The sequence below is a fragment of the Anopheles ziemanni genome, chromosome X (genome assembly GCF_943734765.1).
Source record: "Anopheles ziemanni chromosome X, idAnoZiCoDA_A2_x.2, whole genome shotgun sequence".
Lineage (NCBI taxonomy): Eukaryota > Metazoa > Arthropoda > Insecta > Diptera > Culicidae > Anopheles > Anopheles ziemanni.
Window position 1 is genome coordinate 7880201 of NC_080707.1, and position 18725 is coordinate 7898925.

At 45.0% G+C, this 18725-nt stretch overlaps 3 protein-coding genes across 3 annotated transcripts; 2 read left to right on the forward strand and 1 right to left on the reverse strand.

Moving 5' to 3' along the window:
- The first annotated feature begins 3107 nt into the window (after nt 1-3107).
- LOC131290689 (SPARC) lies at nt 3108-4130 on the forward strand. The gene has a single exon (XM_058319851.1). The coding sequence runs from the start codon at nt 3108-3110 to the stop codon at nt 4128-4130; it is 1023 nt and encodes a 340-aa protein (XP_058175834.1).
- A 456-nt stretch (nt 4131-4586) lies between these two features.
- On the forward strand, nt 4587-8812 carry LOC131290690 (histone H2A.V). Its single transcript, XM_058319852.1, has 4 exons — nt 4587-4628; nt 7040-7117; nt 7467-7580; nt 7666-8812. The coding sequence occupies exons 1-4, from the start codon at nt 4587-4589 to the stop codon at nt 7849-7851; spliced, it is 420 nt and encodes a 139-aa protein (XP_058175835.1). The 3' UTR covers nt 7852-8812.
- A 6891-nt stretch (nt 8813-15703) lies between these two features.
- LOC131290691 (uncharacterized) lies at nt 15704-18168 on the reverse strand. Its single transcript, XM_058319853.1, has 3 exons — nt 17874-18168; nt 16366-16637; nt 15704-16282 (listed from the first exon to the last, which is right to left on the reverse strand). Exons 1-3 carry the CDS (start codon nt 18166-18168, stop codon nt 15704-15706), a joined length of 1146 nt encoding a protein of 381 aa, XP_058175836.1.
- Between the last annotated feature and the right edge of the window lie 557 nt (nt 18169-18725).

Below are 18725 nucleotides of genomic sequence, written 5' to 3' on the forward strand. Positions count from 1 at the left end.
AAGACGGTGCAGTATCAACTAAAGCCACGAAGAAAGTAAGTACCGAGAACTCAACCTGTCTATGGCGCATTAGTCCAGGCTGTGGTTGTCCCTGGTCGGTGTAGTTTGCAAATCGCACCAGAAGCACTCCTCGTGGAGCAATCCTTAAATCGTGTCCGGTGCGAAATGGTGCGCAGCTGACCCGAATCCGTCTCAAAAGCGATGGCGACACATTTTGCAGCGACGATCGTCGCCAGTTTCTTCTTATCAAACCACGCAACCAGAAAGGAAGTCACAGCCACCGCAGCGCTTCTCTTATCGCACACACTGTTCGGTTCTGCGTGAGTTAGAGTGCGTTGGGGGGAGGGGAGGGGAAGGAAAGGAATCCAAAGACGAATGGTGCCCGTCTTAGCTCAAACCGGGCACAGGGAAGCCTTGAAAACCGACGGAAGAGAGTAAAAAAGCGCTCCACTTCCATCGTGTTACCATTCAATGTGTTGCCTGAGCCGAGTCGACGATCAACTGATAACCTCCTCATCCCGAGGGGCAACACAGACCGCTACATTGTGTAGTGCGCCGCATGTTACCTCACTTCCGGAAGCCAATCCGATCCGTGGAGACCGACAGCGTGTGCAGTTTTTGGTTCGAGAACATCTCTTGTCCATACCATTTTCTCGAATTGAAGCCAACCGCCTCTGCAGGACGTATGACTATGGGTATTTTCGACCGCCAAGCAACCAACCATCATCAACACCATATCCGTTACAAGACACAACACCAGTAGCATCCCTAAACCGCCCGTCCGTCTCCCACTGCGATCCAAGGGCAGATTGTTTACAGCTGCCTACACGCCTGCGTTTATAAATAGTCGCAAGAAGCAACGACTCCAGCGGCAAACACTCGATTCGGGAAAAAAGTGCGATTGCATCGTGATTGCACCATACGGGAAGTTGTCGGAAAAGACGGGTTAACGATGGTAGATTTGGAAGTAACAGCGGACTCAAACCAATCCATCTTCCCGCATTCTTTCGTCACCTTCTACAACTTTTCGGTGAGCTCTGAGTTATGTTTTTGGTCGGAAGATATTCCTCGTAAGGGAAGTTTTGTTATGTTTAAAAAACACGCCAACGGTTGCGTTCCTTGTGGTTTGAGATAAATTGAACCCTTACAATTTTCCAAGTACACCTCATAGTATGAGTATAGAGGAAGCGCATTCCGGCATTAGTTGGCAAGACGAGTTCTTTACTCGGAGTCCATGAAGCTCTTGATGTCTCACCAGAGTTTTAAATCGATACTTTACTCGGAATCACCGGAGTCTTACAACCATCGGATAAAGATTGTTCTAAATATCATTATGCGAACCTTGCAACGTAATCTTCTGCGGGTCAAGCGAATTCTAGTTGGTCCAACTAAGTAACAAAAAAAAAATCCATCCCGCCTACACCATACATGTGCGGCGCAGATGACGAGATGACATCAGCTCGAGTCGGTTTCCGCTTGGTTGTTTCCATACTTCCTTTCTCTCTCGCCTGCCTACTCTGCTGTATCTCAAACCGTAACGGATTTTGCATATGGTCTCTGGGTCGTAAAAACAAGTGTTCGAAACGTACGATCGCTGGCCGGAAGAAAACATCTGCGCAAGGCAGCAATCCGCCACTGCATAAGCGGTGCATGCGATTCGCCAGCACAAACAACTAAACGCATGACCCATTTTCAATCGAACATTTCGCCATCATTCCGGCTGAGTCGGTTCAGAAAAGACCGTTGGAAAAGCAGTCCACATACCAAAAACGATCCGAACGAAAGTACTGCACCGGTCAAATGTTCGCAAGCATACACAGTAACCTCTAGCACACATAATGTCCAGAGTTGCCGCCATGAGATCAGATTCACGATGCTATGACTGCTTGCGATGCGAATCGCTGCCAACCAACCAGTCGTTGCACTTCTGTGTGCAACGTCGGCTTATTTGCTGACGCCTCATAGTGTCAGCTGTCTGTCGGAACTCATCTCCACGCATCCGCACTACGTCGAGAGGTGGCACATCGTTTACGATCTTAACAGATTTTAATTGAAATTGAAACTCGTCAGTTAGCATATCTCGGCTGTGCGGTACTCGCTTTAAATGGTGCGCACATACGGATGCAAAAATGTAATCGCTGCACGGTAGCTAGGGCTGGCACAATTAAGGTTGCCGTCTGTGCCACACGACTCCAATATCACCCAGAGGTCAGCTTTTACTACGGTCGCTGCAAAATCTGGGATCCCCGCTTGTCGGCAGCGCTTTATGTTTTCCTTCAAATTAAAAAAGGTACGCTGTATCTGTTGTGTCTAGAATGTTGGACTCTCTGGCATCAGTTGACAGCATGGAGAGTTCTTAAACAATATGGGTACTTCTGGTATGAATTTACTCAGCATTCCTTTGTACAGAACCATATCCCAGTACCAGTCACCCTGCCATTCGAGATTCATTGGTCCGATCCTTTGGCAAGGCGAGTTCACCGATACAAATATGTTGTAAAAGATTTGGAAACTGTGTTGGAACTTGCGTGGTATCGAGCCCTTTCTACCGTTGCCCCCAGACCTGCCTGCCAGAACTCCAGTGAACTAACCTCCAGCCTACGCCGTCGCTGCTGGCAAACTCCAATCGCATCTGAAAGTAAAGGTGGATTGGGTATACCTTTTGTTCTGGAAAAGCTTCAGATATCCGTTTGATTGTCAAATTGACTCTATCACTTGTTCTTGCTTGTTATTTAGTTCTAATCGACATAGTTGGCTGTTTCGTCTTAGCCATCCTTTTAGCTTAGTATCCGCATACGCATCCATTTCTCTTGGGAAAAAAGGAATAGGACATGCGCAGCCTGGCGGAGTATATACATAGAGTGTTGTTCGTCGCACTCGAACAAGACTTGAGCGAAGGCGATATCTCGGAACTGGTACTACTGATGTGGTTACTGAAGAGTGGTTACTGAACCTACCAAAATATATACCTATGGGTTTCTTTAGTTTTGCTTTCTCTGTTTCTTTGTCTCTTTATCGATCCGTTATACATCCTAAAAAGAAGGTTCTGCTAACCAGAGGACAGGAGTGCGGAATTTTCGGCAAGGGGTGCTAGGATGGCCTCAAAGATGACGCTAAAGCTCACAGTGGCGTGCGTTGCACTTGTGGCGCTGCTGGCGACGCCGGCCCGGTTCGTCCAGGCCGACGAGATGGAGCTGGACGATCTCGAGTTCGACGACGACGACGAGGCAATGCTGCGGAACATCGAGGCCAAGCACGTGAGCCAAGACTACGAACGCGAGGACCGTATGGCGAAGGAGCTGGCGAGCCGGATCGTGGCGGAGCACCAAGCGCAGGCTAGCTACGGTGGTTACCCAGTGGAGGAGGACCAGGAAACCTACGACGCCGAGAGCGCGGTCGGACCAGACGGCCAGCGGCGCCCGCCACGTCTGATGGACCCCTGCAAGGGCGTACGGTGCGGCGCGGGACGCGTCTGCTCGGCCAACACCGCGACCCAGCACGCCGAGTGCATCTGCATCCCGGAGTGTCCGTACGAGAGTGATCCACGCCGCCGGGTGTGCACGAACCAGAACGAAACGTGGGACTCTGCCTGCGAGGTGCATCGGCAGCGCTGCCTGTGCAACACCAACGATCCGGCGTGCCGGGGCGAACAGGTACGCCACGTGCACATCGACTACTACGGCACGTGCCGCGACATGCCGGAGTGCTCCGACAACGACCTGGCCGACTTCCCGCGGCGCATGCGTGACTGGCTGTTCAACGTGATGCGGGACCTGGCGTCGCGCAACGAGCTGCCCGAGCCGTACATGGAGCTGGAGCACGAGGCGGAGACCAACATGACCAAGCGCTGGACGAACGCGGCCATCTGGAAGTGGTGCGACCTGGACGGCCACCCGCACGACAACACCGTCTCCCGCCACGAGCTCTTCCCCATCCGGGCGCCGCTCGTCGCCCTCGAGCACTGCATCGCGCCGTTCCTGGAGAGCTGCGATCCGAACCGGGACCATCGCATCTCGCTGCAGGAGTGGGGCAAGTGTCTGCAGCTCGACGAGGACGATCTGACGGCGCGCTGTGCCGAGATTACCAAGGACGACGAGTTCGAGAAGAACGACATCGAGGCGGGTGCCTAAGCGCCTCTGCACCTGTTAGTTCCGAATCTTTTTTCTTTTATCAATCTTAAGACGGCCGTACGCCAGCCATATTCTATCCGTTATAAAACGGCCGGATCTGCCCTACAACACCAACCACTAACGCTAACCCAAAGAATTCCTGCTGTTCGCCATGATTCCCCTTGGCACTCGCAGTTTGCAACCGAACTTCCTGGCTGAATGCATGGTAGCGATCCATTGGTGTAAAACAAATGTGTGTGTTTTTCTTTTTTGTTTGTCGCTCCCTCCACATTCAATAACAATAAACGCCGTCCGCCGAACGACGACGGTCAATTCGCTAATAATCGAACTCAAACAAAATGTATCTATCGTAAAGGTAGGGTTGTTCCGGCGGAAACAGCGGCTACACATGGTGCTGCCCCCGATCGACACCACCCACATGAAAACTTAATAAAAGAATTACGGAAAATTGTGAAAATGTGTGTTAAATGCCATTTGAATGCTACAGTAACGAAACGGGTAAGTTAGCTATCGCCTACTTTTATCGTAGACAAAAACCGTTGCTTGTGTTCCAAGTAGAACATTGGCTTCCTGATGAACCACAAACAAAGCGACAAAATATCCCAACGACCTCTGGCGTGGTGTATCCTCGCAATCAACCTAGGGGTGCGGTATTTCATAAAAATATAACAAACTCCCTTGTTCGGTACAGTTAGCGCGCCGCCGTTTCAAATTTTTTTTTTTAATACTCATGAAACTAAACTCATTGGTTCTTACTGTCCGTCCTGTGTAGTATAATTTACAAGGGTAATTAATATGTAAAAGTATATTACCCTGCATTCAACATAAACTTAAACACGTTAACGGTTTAGCTTAAACCGTTACGTACTTTTAAGCGACCTGTTAGCATTCAAATATTCGAAAAGAATGCATGCGTTGTGTTTTGCATAGCTTCAGGCGCAAATGTGAACCAACAGGAATAGGAGTATCTAGGCCGGGGCCTCATTTACCCTTATACCTTTCTTGGCGTAATGACCGTCGTTGGCCATGCCTTCGGATGGGATTCAAACCACGCCTTGATAGGCCATGTACATCTGCCCTTACAAAGAGTTAAAGCCTAGCGCCACATATTAGAATGGGTGATTCTGCCACATCTCGAAATTAGATCGACACCTGGTTTGGTACCAGATACATTCTAGCGTATATATCTCAAGCATATGAAATGTCAAAACTGTACGTTCGCCCGCTAGGCAGCTCGAAATATCGTTTTAAAAATGTCCTACGCGCGAACAAACGTATTACTTTTTTGTAAGGGGATGAAATAAATGCAGCACGTTTTCGAGCAGTCGTTCTTCTTCATCCTACTCACCATTCAAGACTGCTCGATGTTTGTTTCACGTAGGACGGTTTTTAGGACGATTTGCTCGAAATTTACGATTTGCGGGCGTTCGCTAGTTTAAGCTCACATCCCAAACCTAACATCTATGTAAAACAAGAGTTCGTTACAACTCTTTTTCAAATATTCAAGCAGTTTCGCTTGGTCCGCTTGGTACCGACTTGCCCATCACCAGCCGTAACGGCGAAGAATGTAACACTTCGCCCGCCACACGCTGTTAACACACACAGCAGCCCACAATGCGTCAAGCGCCACGAACACAGACGCCGTTGGAGGTGGCGTGACGTGTGAACATTTGCCCGCGCGCGGGAAATCCGCAGGTGGTGTGCGTGCCATATCGCACCCTTTCGGAGCAGCTGCCGATGGGAGCACTGCAGAAAGATGGCGGCTGTAGGATGGTTTGCCTGTGTGTGCGTGTATTCGTTGAAACACTGTATGGATATACGTGTGTAGACACAAGGCTCCTCGAACTGCTAGCTAGATCGTAGGGCAGCACGGCGAACCATTTTCGCTAGAGCGTCCGGTGTGAACACTTCGACATTCGGTAACTTCGCTGTAAAAGCTCGTGTAAGTGGAATATTTGCGTTGCAATAGTTAAAAGCGATATTAATAAAGTACAGGAGCTAGGTCATAAGTGTTATTTCGCGGATCGGATGTAAAGAATATATTTTCCGGGAGTTCCTTTTTTTTATTGTTGCGAATGTTGAGAGTGCAAGCGATAGCGTATGTGACACTGACAGAACGCGCGATTAAGTTATTACAAGGAGACGACGCGAGAACGAAATTGTAACGGTCGCGGTGGCAGTGGTTCTTAGCGGTCTGATAGCACAAACACACCACTTTCGGCGAATAGAAGCCATTACGTGTACCTCGAACCGTCGGTCGCCGCTGTAGCTTTCTGTTAGGCTTTTTATTTCTTATCGATTATGGTGCAACATGCAATGAACAGGCTCGATTAACTCAGCGTTTCTTGCGTTACTCTAATTCTTCAATTTACTGTTTTCTCTTTTTCCGGTGTGCGTCAAAATAGCAATCTCTAGTGCAAACGTCGACTAACCGCTACTACAACAAATTTAGCAATGGTAAGTACAGCTAACATAGCCTTCTTTTGCTCGTAGCAATTATCCACCATATTTCGTCCATCAAATTTGGCAACTGTACGCCGGACACGACGTCAATGACGCGCACGGCATCTCTGTTTCAAGCGAGCCGCTGCGTCTGAATCAATCAACAATTCAATAAAAATGCTCCCAATTCATGGCAGCATTACGGCCGCGTTAGATAGTGTAAAATCGATATTAAATTTGTTGCGAAGCTCTCCTGCACGGTAAAACACGGAGAGCATCATCGGTGCCTTCAATGTTAATGTGTGTGTTTGTGCGAGAGTATGTGATATAACCTCAATTTCCAGCTTGTGCGCGTCTATCGGAAGCCACCGGAAATTTGAATTTCGTTTCCATTCTACTGTTCCGTTAATCTAGAACCCACTAAATCCTAACCCTAAAATTAATTGATTATTTCTCATTTCGCCTAGGCCGGTGGAAAGGCAGGAAAGGACTCCGGGAAAGCAAAAGCAAAGGCAGTATCGCGCTCCGCTCGTGCCGGATTGCAGGTTAGTATTTTTGGCGGGAGTTTTGGCCGTCCCCTTCTGGCGCAAGATCCCACTCGCCCTGCTTGTGTCTTCTCACTCCTGCTCGCATCAGCATGGCGGTGTGTGAAGCGCACGGCGTGGTTAGCGAGCGAGCGTAAGAAAGAAAACAAAATGGTGACTCCGTAGCCCTAGCCTATGCATTTGGCGGCGTTTCGAGGCGTACCTTACCTGTCAAGCGGAAGCGACGCCAAGCATCGGTGCGGCACAGCGCCTCTTTTCCTCTGATTTGTTATGCTTAAAGTGAACACAATTTTCATGCTGTGCATTTTATTGTTCTATCCGTGTTTTCGTCTTCATGCCAACCATCCAGTTCCCCGTCGGCCGTATTCATCGCCACCTTAAGAACAGAACCACTAGCCATGGACGCGTCGGCGCAACAGCTGCCGTATATTCGGCGGCTATTTTGGAATATCTCACGGCAGAGGCGAGTATAAACGCAAACATAATGTCACAGCGATAATGCATAAGATTCCATCGTTCGAACTCCCTAATAACGTCTCTTTCCACAGGTACTCGAGCTGGCCGGCAACGCTTCGAAAGATCTCAAGGTGAAGCGTATCACTCCCCGTCACCTGCAGCTCGCCATCCGCGGAGACGAGGAGCTGGACAGCCTTATTAAGGCTACCATCGCTGGTGGCGGCGTCATTCCGCACATCCATAAATCGCTCATTGGTAAGAAGGGTGGTCCAGAGTAATCTGATAACGCTCCAATGGGTTACGAGAGATATGTTGTGCATTCCTCGGGAACGCGCACGCCGATTTCTTATTCAGAATGAAGAAAGAAACCAATTATTCAGCCCCTTTCTGCCCCCTTACCCCATTTTATTAGCAATGTAATTTTGCACTGATTAGGTTTTTTTTTCATAAGATTAACATTTATACGTTTATTATTGTACAAAGACATAATTGCTTATTTTTAAACACTACACATGTGTAGCGCACACCGGAGAGATGTAAGCACCTTCACATTTTCTAGGCTGTGCCAGGTGGATGTACGACCTCTCTATGAACTCCCTGTTACACGCAGAAATCTGCTAACTCATTTGAAAACACGCATCCACGCGGCGAACACGCGTTCAGATCTATAGAAAATGTCAGGCTTTTTGCATTATTTCGATGGGGTTGGAGGCAACCCAAATAATCAATTTTAATAATGAACGTTTATGAGGAATCCAAACACAATGGTGGTCGAATTATACATACAAGTATATATATATATTTTAAAGTAATATATATATATTTTAAAATAATGAGCGCCTTTCCTCCACGAGCAGCATACATTGCCGTTTTGATGGGGATTAATCGGATAATATATATTTTTTCCTTTATTGCATTCTTACATAACATGGTGATTCAACAGCAACACCAGATTTTCTTTTCTTTATTAAAATCTCGTTCGTAGTTGCAGATTATTATGATGATTAATTTCAATACTTACAAATAGTTGTTTTGCTCTACGGTAAAAAGTAACGTAATTGAGGCAAAGTGTAGTGAAATCACCACAAATCGTACCGGGTGACGAATGTAACGTAAGAGATTAATCCTTTTGGCAAAGCATAAAAAATCGGAGGTTTTTCTTCAGCCTCACCATATACATACGGTTCATGTACAAAGCATGTTGAGGAAAGAGAATAGAGTGTTTGTCTTAGCCGCCGATTGTAGTGTGTTAATTCTTGTCGCCACCCCATATTGCCGAAAGAAAAGATCCATTTCGTATCCGCTAGTACATTGAGCGAATTTAGAATAGTGCCACCATAGTTTTCATACAAATTTTTCTTTAAGCTTAACATTGATTTCTGTTTATAATGTTATTGCAATCAGTTTCAAAATATTCAACATTCATATTACTTTGAACCATTAATAACTGTTAATGCGAAATAATTCGTAACAATTTGAGCTAAATGAAAATAGTATCCTTCTAACTATTGATTAATTGCGTTTACAAAAATATTTTGCCATGATTTTGGTATGAGTGTACAAGTAATTTTTTCGAATCAATCTAATAGGCCGTGATCAATTCTACCATTTCTATGAAATTCGGAAACAGCATGCTTTAGGCTACACTCTAAGAGTGGCACATGGTGGTGTTATTCTAACTTCGTTATTGTAATAGTGTTGTATTTCGTACTTGTTATTAAAATAATTAGCTTAGCTACATTTTGCAAACGAAAACGAAAGCTTTTCTTCCGCTGCGCGTCTAGCCATGTTTGGTTTGAGATAAATGGGACTTCTGCCAGCATCGGCGGTTTTGTCGTCTTTCAATCATTTTCCGTATCCTCATGTTCGTCCTTATCCTTCTGTGTTCGTCCCGGTGAAATTTTCGTATAAATTACTCCGAAGGATAGTAACAAATTCATCCAATTAATAATATAATAATAATAATTGATTTTGTCTTAACGCATGATGACATCACATCAGTGCCGGTGATTCGTCGTGGTAGTCAACCCGCTCAGCCAGTTCTCCGATTAGCTCGTCTTGGTCATCAACGTAACTGAACTAGTGTTGTACCTTATGAGTCTTTAGGCGACATTCATTCCGATTGACTGATTCATGAATCTTTGATTTCGAATCTTGCAACAACTATGAATCTTTGGAAATTTTAATGAATTTTCAATAATCTTTCATGAATCTTTATGATTCTTTCATTGACTTGGAACAAGCGACAAAAAAGGGGTCATTGATGTTAAAAGATTTTCTGATTCTGAAAGTGATATCAATGAATCTCATTAATTAGATTCATGAATCTCAAAAACGAAGCAAATCGTCATTCAGATTCATATCACAAGTCTCGGTTGACAAAAATTTTGCAGCTGTTATGTAGTTACAGCAAGTTTTTCCAGTGGCAGATTGTTGGGACTCTTGCTGGAACTACATGATAGCAGCAGAAATTTAAATTTCTGTCAACCGGGGTTTAAAATAAACCAAGCTTAGGACCAAGGTTGGTCCTAGGAGAGGTGAGCTCGTAGGATCGTCGTGGCAGCCATATTTTAACCTTGAGGTCTACGACCAAAAATACCTACGTTAACGTACGACCGCCTACCCGGGTAGGCAATACGTTTTGTATGGGAGTTTGCATTTTGCTGTGCTTCAAAGCTAATATCTTTTGTTCTAGATGTGTTGTTTATACATCTTAAATTTCTGGTGTAGTAACTTCTTGGTGCCTTCCCACATTTTCGCTTATAAATTGAAATTTCAAAGATTTAGAAGTATTTTTCTATTAAATTTTACGTTTTGGAAATGTTCATGTTCCTCAGTAAATTCAGTGGCATATCTGGAGCAAATTCTTCATTATACATTGTTACATCTGATATTTAAATCTTAACATTTTAAAACTTAGCTCATTTACATAAATTCGATTGTTTTGTTTCAAACGATAACAGTTTCCTTTGTGTTTAATTCAACCCGTTGCATCATGGTTTTCTTGCAATTTGTAAATTATTATTTTGTGTAGCAAATGATGAAAGTTCGCCTAGTATGCTTTCGATTCCGCCATGTGCTCCAAAATGTCTCATGATTTGCATATTTGTAGATTGTCTTCAAATTTATCTCATTACTAATTGTTCGAGAAGTTGTTGCAAAACAGTCTTTTATAGTGTGTCTTAAATAAATTCGGATTGTTTTAAATATAAATTTTGAACGCTGCTACAAAACGTATGACTTACCCGGGTAGGCGGTTGTAGATTTAAGGGGTACAAGTCGGAAAATGGTGTAAAAAAATACTTAGAATAAAAATAAAAAAATCGGTTTTCGGCAAAACCATAGCAAACAATGTCGCTTTTGAGGCATTCCAGGAATTTCGAATCGATACAACTGTTCAATTCGAAGTAATTGCAAAATAAAAGAGCAAAACTTACCCAGGTATGCGGTTGTAGATCTGAGGGTTAAAACAATTGGTCCGCTTTTTTATGAACAAAATTACTGCAATTTTGAAACGGGTACCCTAAGAACATTCCACATTGTCCTCTACCCGCTAACTAACTAATAATCCTGAACCAAATCCAAGACCGATTCTTAAAAAATCGTTTATTTTTGTGAATGAATCAATGATTTGTTCCGGATTATCTCACATCCCTTAGAACCACCCCTTTCTAAGCACCCCTTATGTGCGCAAGGTTCATAGAACCACCCATTACAAAATGGAAGCCCAAACCCGCTACAAAAAATTGTAATTTATCGCACTCAATAGACACCCTTAATTTTTACGAGTTCTTCACATATTTTTTAGTGATGCGTAAACCAAAATTTTTAAAAGAATTGCTCATAATAATCACTATTAAGATTAAAACGAGCATGGTACGCAATGCTATTCGAGCTAGTACGCCCAATTGCGAGTGGTTGAACAAACTTTAAGCCATCTTTGCTAGTTAACTTCATTCAATGTATGCCAAATTGAACTATTTAGATCATTACATTGATTGAAAAAGATTATTTTAGATAGGCTTTGTTCTACTATCAATTTCTATATTTGTTGAATGCACTTTGACTGTCAAGCGTTTTTAGCAAGCAAACTAACAAAGTGAGTACAATCTTTTTGGATAAAATTGGTTTATAATATTCATCAAACCAACGATTTTCAAAAGCTAAGCAAAGACTTAGCTTCCCAAAGAGTTAGGTTTTAATATTACCATAATTTTAATGTTTCATTTTTGTTAATTTATGGGTCAACAACTTTTTAGAACTAATGACAGCTGGCTATCAAAAGTGATAGCCATGACAGTCAGCGTGTTAAAGAAATATGCAGATTTGTGCCAAAAAATTATCGAGAGCGAACTTATTTACCAAAATACATTCAGTGAAAATCGTGAAAATCAAGGTGGTCTTATAGCTTATACTGGACACAGTGTGATCTGTGCCGTACGCGCCCATCGACTTGGATTGACACTCTTTCATCTTTTACCCCAATGTGATGGTGAAAATTGGTCCCAAAGGTGACGCAGAATGCACCGCCGTAAACGCGGGGCAATACGGCCCAAAACAAACCGAAGAGCGGCCAAGGTTGCTAGACTACTTTCTTTACCAAACGTTTGTTCCTGCAACGTCACAAGTCCCCGAGGTGCCACACGCAGCTAGCAAACGAACGCGTACAACATATGTTTTACGGTGTATAACATATTTATAGCGGTGGGTCTGTTTTTTTTACCCGTACTTGGAAGGGGAACCATGCCCAAAAAAAGTGCCCGATTTTTGGTTATAATCACTCTATTTTGCATGAGAGCGTTGAATCATTCTCTTAAAATTCTAGCATAACTTTTGCAATCTCAACAACCCCACATTACGGTTCTACCTCTTCTCTTTATCTTTGCAGTTGAAGAACCAAAACCGGAAAAAAAACAAACGCGAGCCAAAAAACAATCTCGTCGTCACTCCCATTTTTGTTAAAGCGTGAGTATTATAATAAATGGAATTAGAAAATAAATAAAGCTGCTGGAGGACGGATGCATCACGGTTCCACCTTTCTAATTTATCTTTTTAGAAGGAGCTAAAACAAACGCCCTGCGGACATCATCATCGGTCATTGTTCTTCGCGAGGAATTGAAAGCGTGAGTATTATAATAAATCGAATTAGAAAATAAATAAAGCTGCTGGAAGACGGATGCATCACGGTTCTACCTCTTCTAATGTATCTTTGTAGACGGAGCTAAAAAACACCCCCTGCGGACATCGTCATCAGTCATTATCCTTCGCGAGGAATTGAAAGCGTGAGTATTATAATAAATCGAATTAGAAAATAAATAAAGCTGCTGGAAGACGGATGCATCACGGTTCTACCTCTTCTAATTTATCTTTGTAGAAGGAGCTAAAAAAAACCCCTTGCGGACATCGTCATCAGTCATTATCCTTCGCGAGGAATTGAAAGCGTGAGTATTATAATAAATGGAATTTGAAAATAGATAAAGCTGCTGGAAGACGGATGCATCACGGTTCTACCTCTTCTAATTTATCTTTGTAGAAGGAGCTAAAACAAACACCCTGCGGACATCATCATCAGTCATTATCCTTCGCGAGGAACTGAAAGCGTGAGTATTATAATAAATGGAATTAGAAAATAAATAAAGCTGCTGGAAGACGGATGCAATCTTGTAATGCAACCCGCCTGGCGATTTCGAGCAATTGTCCTAAAAACGTCGAAGCGTGTTACACGACGTCCGGACTACAACGCGACGTCGCCTGACAGGCGCTGAACTCCATACCAAAAAAAAAAACCTTGCGCGATGTCGCACAAATTGCTCGAAAAAGTAGGACGAATGCTCGAAAACGTCTTTTATTTGCTTCACCTTCATTCAAAAAATTAGGACGTTGGTTCCGCGCGTAGGACGCTTTTAGGACGGTATTTCGAGCTGCCTAGCGGGATTGCATTGAAAAATTACATCCACCTTCTATGCTAAATCCATCCATCCCTTTTTCCCTCTTACCCGTCCCATAATCATCCATTTTATCAATTTTTGAGTTGGTAGGCATAAAAAGAAAAACATTGTTTTAAACCAAATTTTATCCAACCAAAATTATTCGTGTTTTCTTCTTTTTATTTTCAGACCATCTTAAATTGACCAGATTAAAAAGAAATTAATTAGAAAACTTTTGTCTTTTAGTCTTTTTTCAAATTCTATTGGTTGCCTTGCACTTTTTCTTGTCGCATTGTTTTCCAATTGCGTTGATGTTTTTGTAGGTGGCATAAATGCCGCAAAATGTATTTAGCGTAGTGTGAAAAACGTAGTATTCATTGATTTAGTGAAAAGTATTCTTGTTGTGTAGGTCATGTGTAGTTGTTTATGTAATTCATACCGTAGCATATTGTATTTATAACATTAATTTTGAAAAGCATGTTAGTAGTTTCGTTTTGGCTTTGTTAGCATAACCCCCTACTCGGGATGTTTTTGTTTGTTTTAAAGATATTTCGCCTTTATTTTTTTATTTATTGTCGCCAAACACGTGATATTTATAAAAGATTTTTGAGTAACTTTCAAATTTCAAATTGATCCATTATCTAGTAAAGTATCGTAGTTTAGTAGTGCAAGAAAAGTAAAGTAGTTTAGTAGTGCAAGAAAAAGATCGTCAAGGCAACCTCCATTGAACCAAATCGGCCCTGTTTTCCTTTCGACAACATGCCATTCAGCTAGGAATCGTCCACAGGCGAACACAGTTGGTAATCCAACTCATGTTTTAGCGGCTTACAGTCTGCTATCGCTGTTGGGAAAGGCAACTAGATAAGCAAAGTGGATTGAAATGGGGGGATTCATTGAATTCCCGATTCATTAATCTTCTGCGATTCACTAGAGTTTAGGCATCAGCTCACATGGCTGGCGATTTGTCTACTATTTCTGCCTCATAGGAGAGTCTTCTATGAATAATTTCAATCACATTAGCGTATTTCAGGTTCTGAATTGCCTTATAGCATTTTGAAGTTGATCTTTCTGTAGGAACTGCATCAGTCGCTCTTGTGCAATCACGTGGCAGGCGCCTCGAATTCATCCATTGTTGATTTTTTCGACGCGACCAACTGTCTCACGGATAAGGTTTGCTTAATTTGCCAATCCTGGAAAGTGGTAACTCCCCTCCATATGTTGGACAAGGGAGATACCGGCTTCACGAACAGGAGAGAGCATTTTTTGGCCGTGAACTCCGGAGAGCTGGTTCCCCGATTTCTATCTTTTGGAAGTTGTGCTAACCGCTGTACGCAAGGAAAAGAGAGCCGACTGAAGGGTTTCGTGAAGAGTCACTTTTATCCCACCTCTTCGTGATTTGCTTTGAAGTTTGTAACAAATACCTTAAGATAACTCCGCCATTCTTAAACCTGTGTTGGGGTAAGAGGTGGGACTCATCATCAATATATAGCAGATGTTCCCTCGAAATTCTCACCTCCGAGTATGTAGGGCACGCATAGCCAAGACTTGATGACTGAAGTCGATGCTCGAAAGACGCCGACTTTGGTACCTATGATGGTTACGAGTGGATTCCGCTCGAAATGCATGTCGCCAGGAACATGTCATCATAGCTCAAGTCTTCTGTTCTAGCGTGAAATAGAATAAACAGGATTTAAAAAAAGACTCCAGTTTGTAGCGCAAACGTTTAGAGATCGAAGTACATAGTTGTATCGTAGGATGAGGAAAAACAAAAACAATTATGCGAAAATACGAAAATAGATAAACCACCAAGCTTTAAATGGAAACGATCTGTGATAAAAGAAATGTACTGTGATACTAAAGAAGTAATAAGTAATAAATGAATGTAAAACTGTTAACAACTGTTGTTTTTTTTTCTTCAATTTTGTTTGCTAGTACTGCTTTATTACACCAATAGATATTTAAGTACAATTTAACATATGCTCGTTACCCTGAATTGTGTCGACACTGGACCACGATGATGATGATGAAGAGATACCAACAGTTGGGATACGCATGTACCGAAGAAAGGGACTACCATGTGCTTATGTGGCGTTTCATCAGCGTTGTTAAGCCCCCCAGCTCCGGACTTGGTTCAGCGGGCATTACACTTACCGCTTCACCGTCCAAGTCGAGTGGTTGAAGCCATCGTTCATAGGTCCAGGTTCTAGGCGACCGCCGGGACGGCCGGACTGGAGTTCCGTCGCTGCTCGAGCGCCTTCATGTACTGGATGATGTACTCGAGCTGGTTGATCAGCTCGCGGTAGATGGTCCAGTCGCGCAGCTTGCGCTCGCTCTCGTCCAGGTACGAGTCGTTGATGTCGATCGCGTGGTCCTCCTGGAGCGTCTGGAACAGGAACTTCTTGTCGATCACCACCAGCACCTCGAAGATCTCGCACAGCACCTGCTGCAGGCTCTGGCGGACCTCCTCGCGCACCTGGTTCAGCAGCTCGATCTCGTAGCGCTTGTACTTGGCCTTGTTGTGCTCGTTCTCGAGGTCCTCCTTCATCTGCTCGATGCCCTTGGCCAGCCGGATGTAGCGCCGGTACGAGTCCTTCAGCAGCCGGTAGAAATCGCGCGTCGCCTCCTGGATCGACATGTACGAGATGCGCATGAAGATCGTGTCGACGATGTCGTTGCGGAACTTCTTCGGTATGCGCAGCCCGTCCTTGTAGATCCACGGCTCGTCCCGCCCCTCCCAGGTCGTATGGTGCCGGTCCATCGGAACGCCGAAGATGGTTTTCGTCTGCGCGCGTGGCGAGAGATACGGAAGCGTGGTGTGGTCGGTAAATAGCCCTACAATACTCGGCCGGGGGACAAAACACTTACGTAGTTCCGAATCGACACCTCCACCGTACCGAGCGAGGAGTTGACCTGGTCGCGCATCTTGGAGAGGTCCACGTTCTGGATCGGGGTGTTGACCTCGATCTCGTACGGTGACGGATAGCCGCAAGGGTTCAACCACATGCGCTGCTCGGGTGAGAAGCCACCGTAGGCATGCTGCTGCTGCTGGTACTGCTGCTGCTTGCCGTCGATTGACTTCGTGTCCACCGTAAGCACCGCCATGCTGAGAAAAACCGCCAGAAGAATATCGTGCACCGCTGCGGAGAAAGTGAATGAACGGCGTATTTTTCGCCCCCTTTAATAACGACGGAGCACTGCGCGTTGGAAATGGATAGTCCTGTTGGGGAGACCGGGAGTCGCCGACTGCGAAATGGACAAATTGGACCCGCAACAGCAGTAATGATGGATGGCAAATTGACACGTCGTTCACGCCCGGATCATGGTGCGAAAGAGCGCCAATTAAGCAGGCTGGTATGTCGCTCCGCTACATTCCGGCGAGCTGGGCGAGGAATTCAAGGCATTATAAACGTAGCTCGCCGGCGCCACCGCCGCACTGACCTTTCGGACCACGGACAGGATCATCGCACACGACGTGGTGGGATTGCAAACGCGGAGATTCAACCCTCCTCGGGTTGTGGATTTGTGGTGGGCACTATTTTTGGCCTACAACGCTCTTCCACACGATAAGCACGGTGGTTTGGGGAATGTTTGACTACAAGAACGACGACACCGTGGATCATACCCTTCTCTCCTTGCACCTTATAAGACTAACAATGTATTTTCTTATAGACTTTTTCTCAGGCTGGGAAATAATATTTAAGAGGAGAGTTATGTTTTGCAAACACCCATCACCAAATAGCAAAAGCATGAAATGTAGTCATTTCCATCTATCAGCAGAAGGCTGATAGAAACATTTCAAGTTCGTTTGCCGTGAATTGGTACAACACTTAAAAAAATAACTGTAACAGTTTGTTATAAGTTTGGCTAGGCTTTCCGCTTCGAATATCCTCAGTATTGCTGTACGTCATTTGATGCTCCATTAATTCCACTGGGTGAAATCAAGTGTCCTTGAAAGTCTACATCGATCTCTTTTTGCTGGAATCCGATTAATGTACTGTTGGCGTCCAGAAGAAGTTGAAGGTTGATTCGCCATATGGGATATTCCTCAAGAGTTGCCTAGACAACAGCCATTGGAATCCCGACTTCATGTTGAACTGAACAACAGGGAGTCGCTTGTTCTGTCTACCACTTGACTTACTTAAAATGGCGTTCAGTTTCAGCGCCTCTCACGGGGGAGATAAGCAAATAGGCTAGAGTAGGCTAAAAGTTGGTCGAGAATCCACCGGAATTTGGCGGGCTTTGGTCTCTACCCTTGTACCGAACGTTGTGGCGGCCTGTATTGGCAAGCTTGTGCTTGTTGGCACCCGGGAACCACATTGACGGAGCACCATTTCGGAGCCGAAAAACGGCAGAAAGAAAGGGGGTGTACTTACTCGTTGCACCGCCGCCCAGTGGCGGCCGGCAGCAATCCTTCCGAGGCGGCCGGGTACACTTACTGCCACCTCCAGCGTGGTTACGGAGTGTATGCAAATGTACATTTATATTGTCGTCTCGATGACGCACGTGCAGCACGACCAGTCGTATTCGCTCCGGTGCGACATCCGGTGCGGCAGCGGCGTCGGCAGAGGACCCGGAGGACGCCTCCACGAGGACGGGCGTGCTGGCGGTTTTGGTGATGGCGGCGGTGGCGGCGAACGGTGTGGGAGTGTTGCAAAAATCGAACCGCATCGTGTCGCCGTTTGGCGGCGTTGCAAATTGTTGGAGAGGGGGGAGGGTGGTGTGCGAGTTGGAATCGATTTTTCCGCGGCTTCCGGTCGGTCGGTCGGTCGGTTTCTCTAGCGGCTGGTCGCTGCTGATCGTCGCTTGCTGATCGTTGCTCTTCCTTCTTCCGGCCCGATCGCCGCTTCAGACGTGCGTGCTGCGATCACGCGTCCCGCCATGATGCCGACTCATGTCGCGTGTGTTGTGTTTGTTGTGTTTGTTTTTTTTTTTTTGTTTGGCCGTTCGTCCGTTCTTTCCCCTTTGGATTTTCTCCCTCGTTTCTTTTGCGGCTCACTTTAGCGCGAAAAGTTCGCGAGCCCACACCGGACGAACCTTTTTTTACCACCACTTGTATTTTTTTTTGTTTTAAAAAGCACACGTGCGAAATATTGAACCGGATCCCGACGGTTTTGCCAACTTCCACGAACACTCGGTGGATCACTCTAGGGATCTTGGGGATCTGTGGGTCAAATTCAAGTCCAAAATACTGGACACTGTTCTCGTAGACGCACTGGCACGTGGTG

Bases quoted from the DNA above. Each gene is read 5' to 3' on its own strand.
- LOC131290689 (XM_058319851.1), top strand. From the start codon at position 3,108: ATGACGCTAAAGCTCACAGTGGCGTGCGTTGCACTTGTGGCGCTGCTG.
- LOC131290690 (XM_058319852.1), top strand. From the start codon at position 4,587: ATGTGTGTTAAATGCCATTTGAATGCTACAGTAACGAAACGG. The intron at 4,629-7,039 runs GTAAGTTAGCTA...CATTTCGCCTAG, and splicing joins ATGCTACAGTAACGAAACGG to GCCGGTGGAAAGGCAGGAAA. The intron at 7,118-7,466 runs GTTAGTATTTTT...CCAACCATCCAG, and splicing joins CCGCTCGTGCCGGATTGCAG to TTCCCCGTCGGCCGTATTCA.
- LOC131290691 (XM_058319853.1), bottom strand. From the start codon at position 18,168: ATGCGGTTCGATTTTTGCAACACTCCCACACCGTTCGCCGCCACCGCC. The intron at 16,638-17,873 runs GTAAGTACACCC...CTTTCTCCGCAG, and splicing joins ACTGGGCGGCGGTGCAACGA to CGGTGCACGATATTCTTCTG. The intron at 16,283-16,365 runs GTAAGTGTTTTG...CCACGCGCGCAG, and splicing joins AGGTGTCGATTCGGAACTAC to ACGAAAACCATCTTCGGCGT.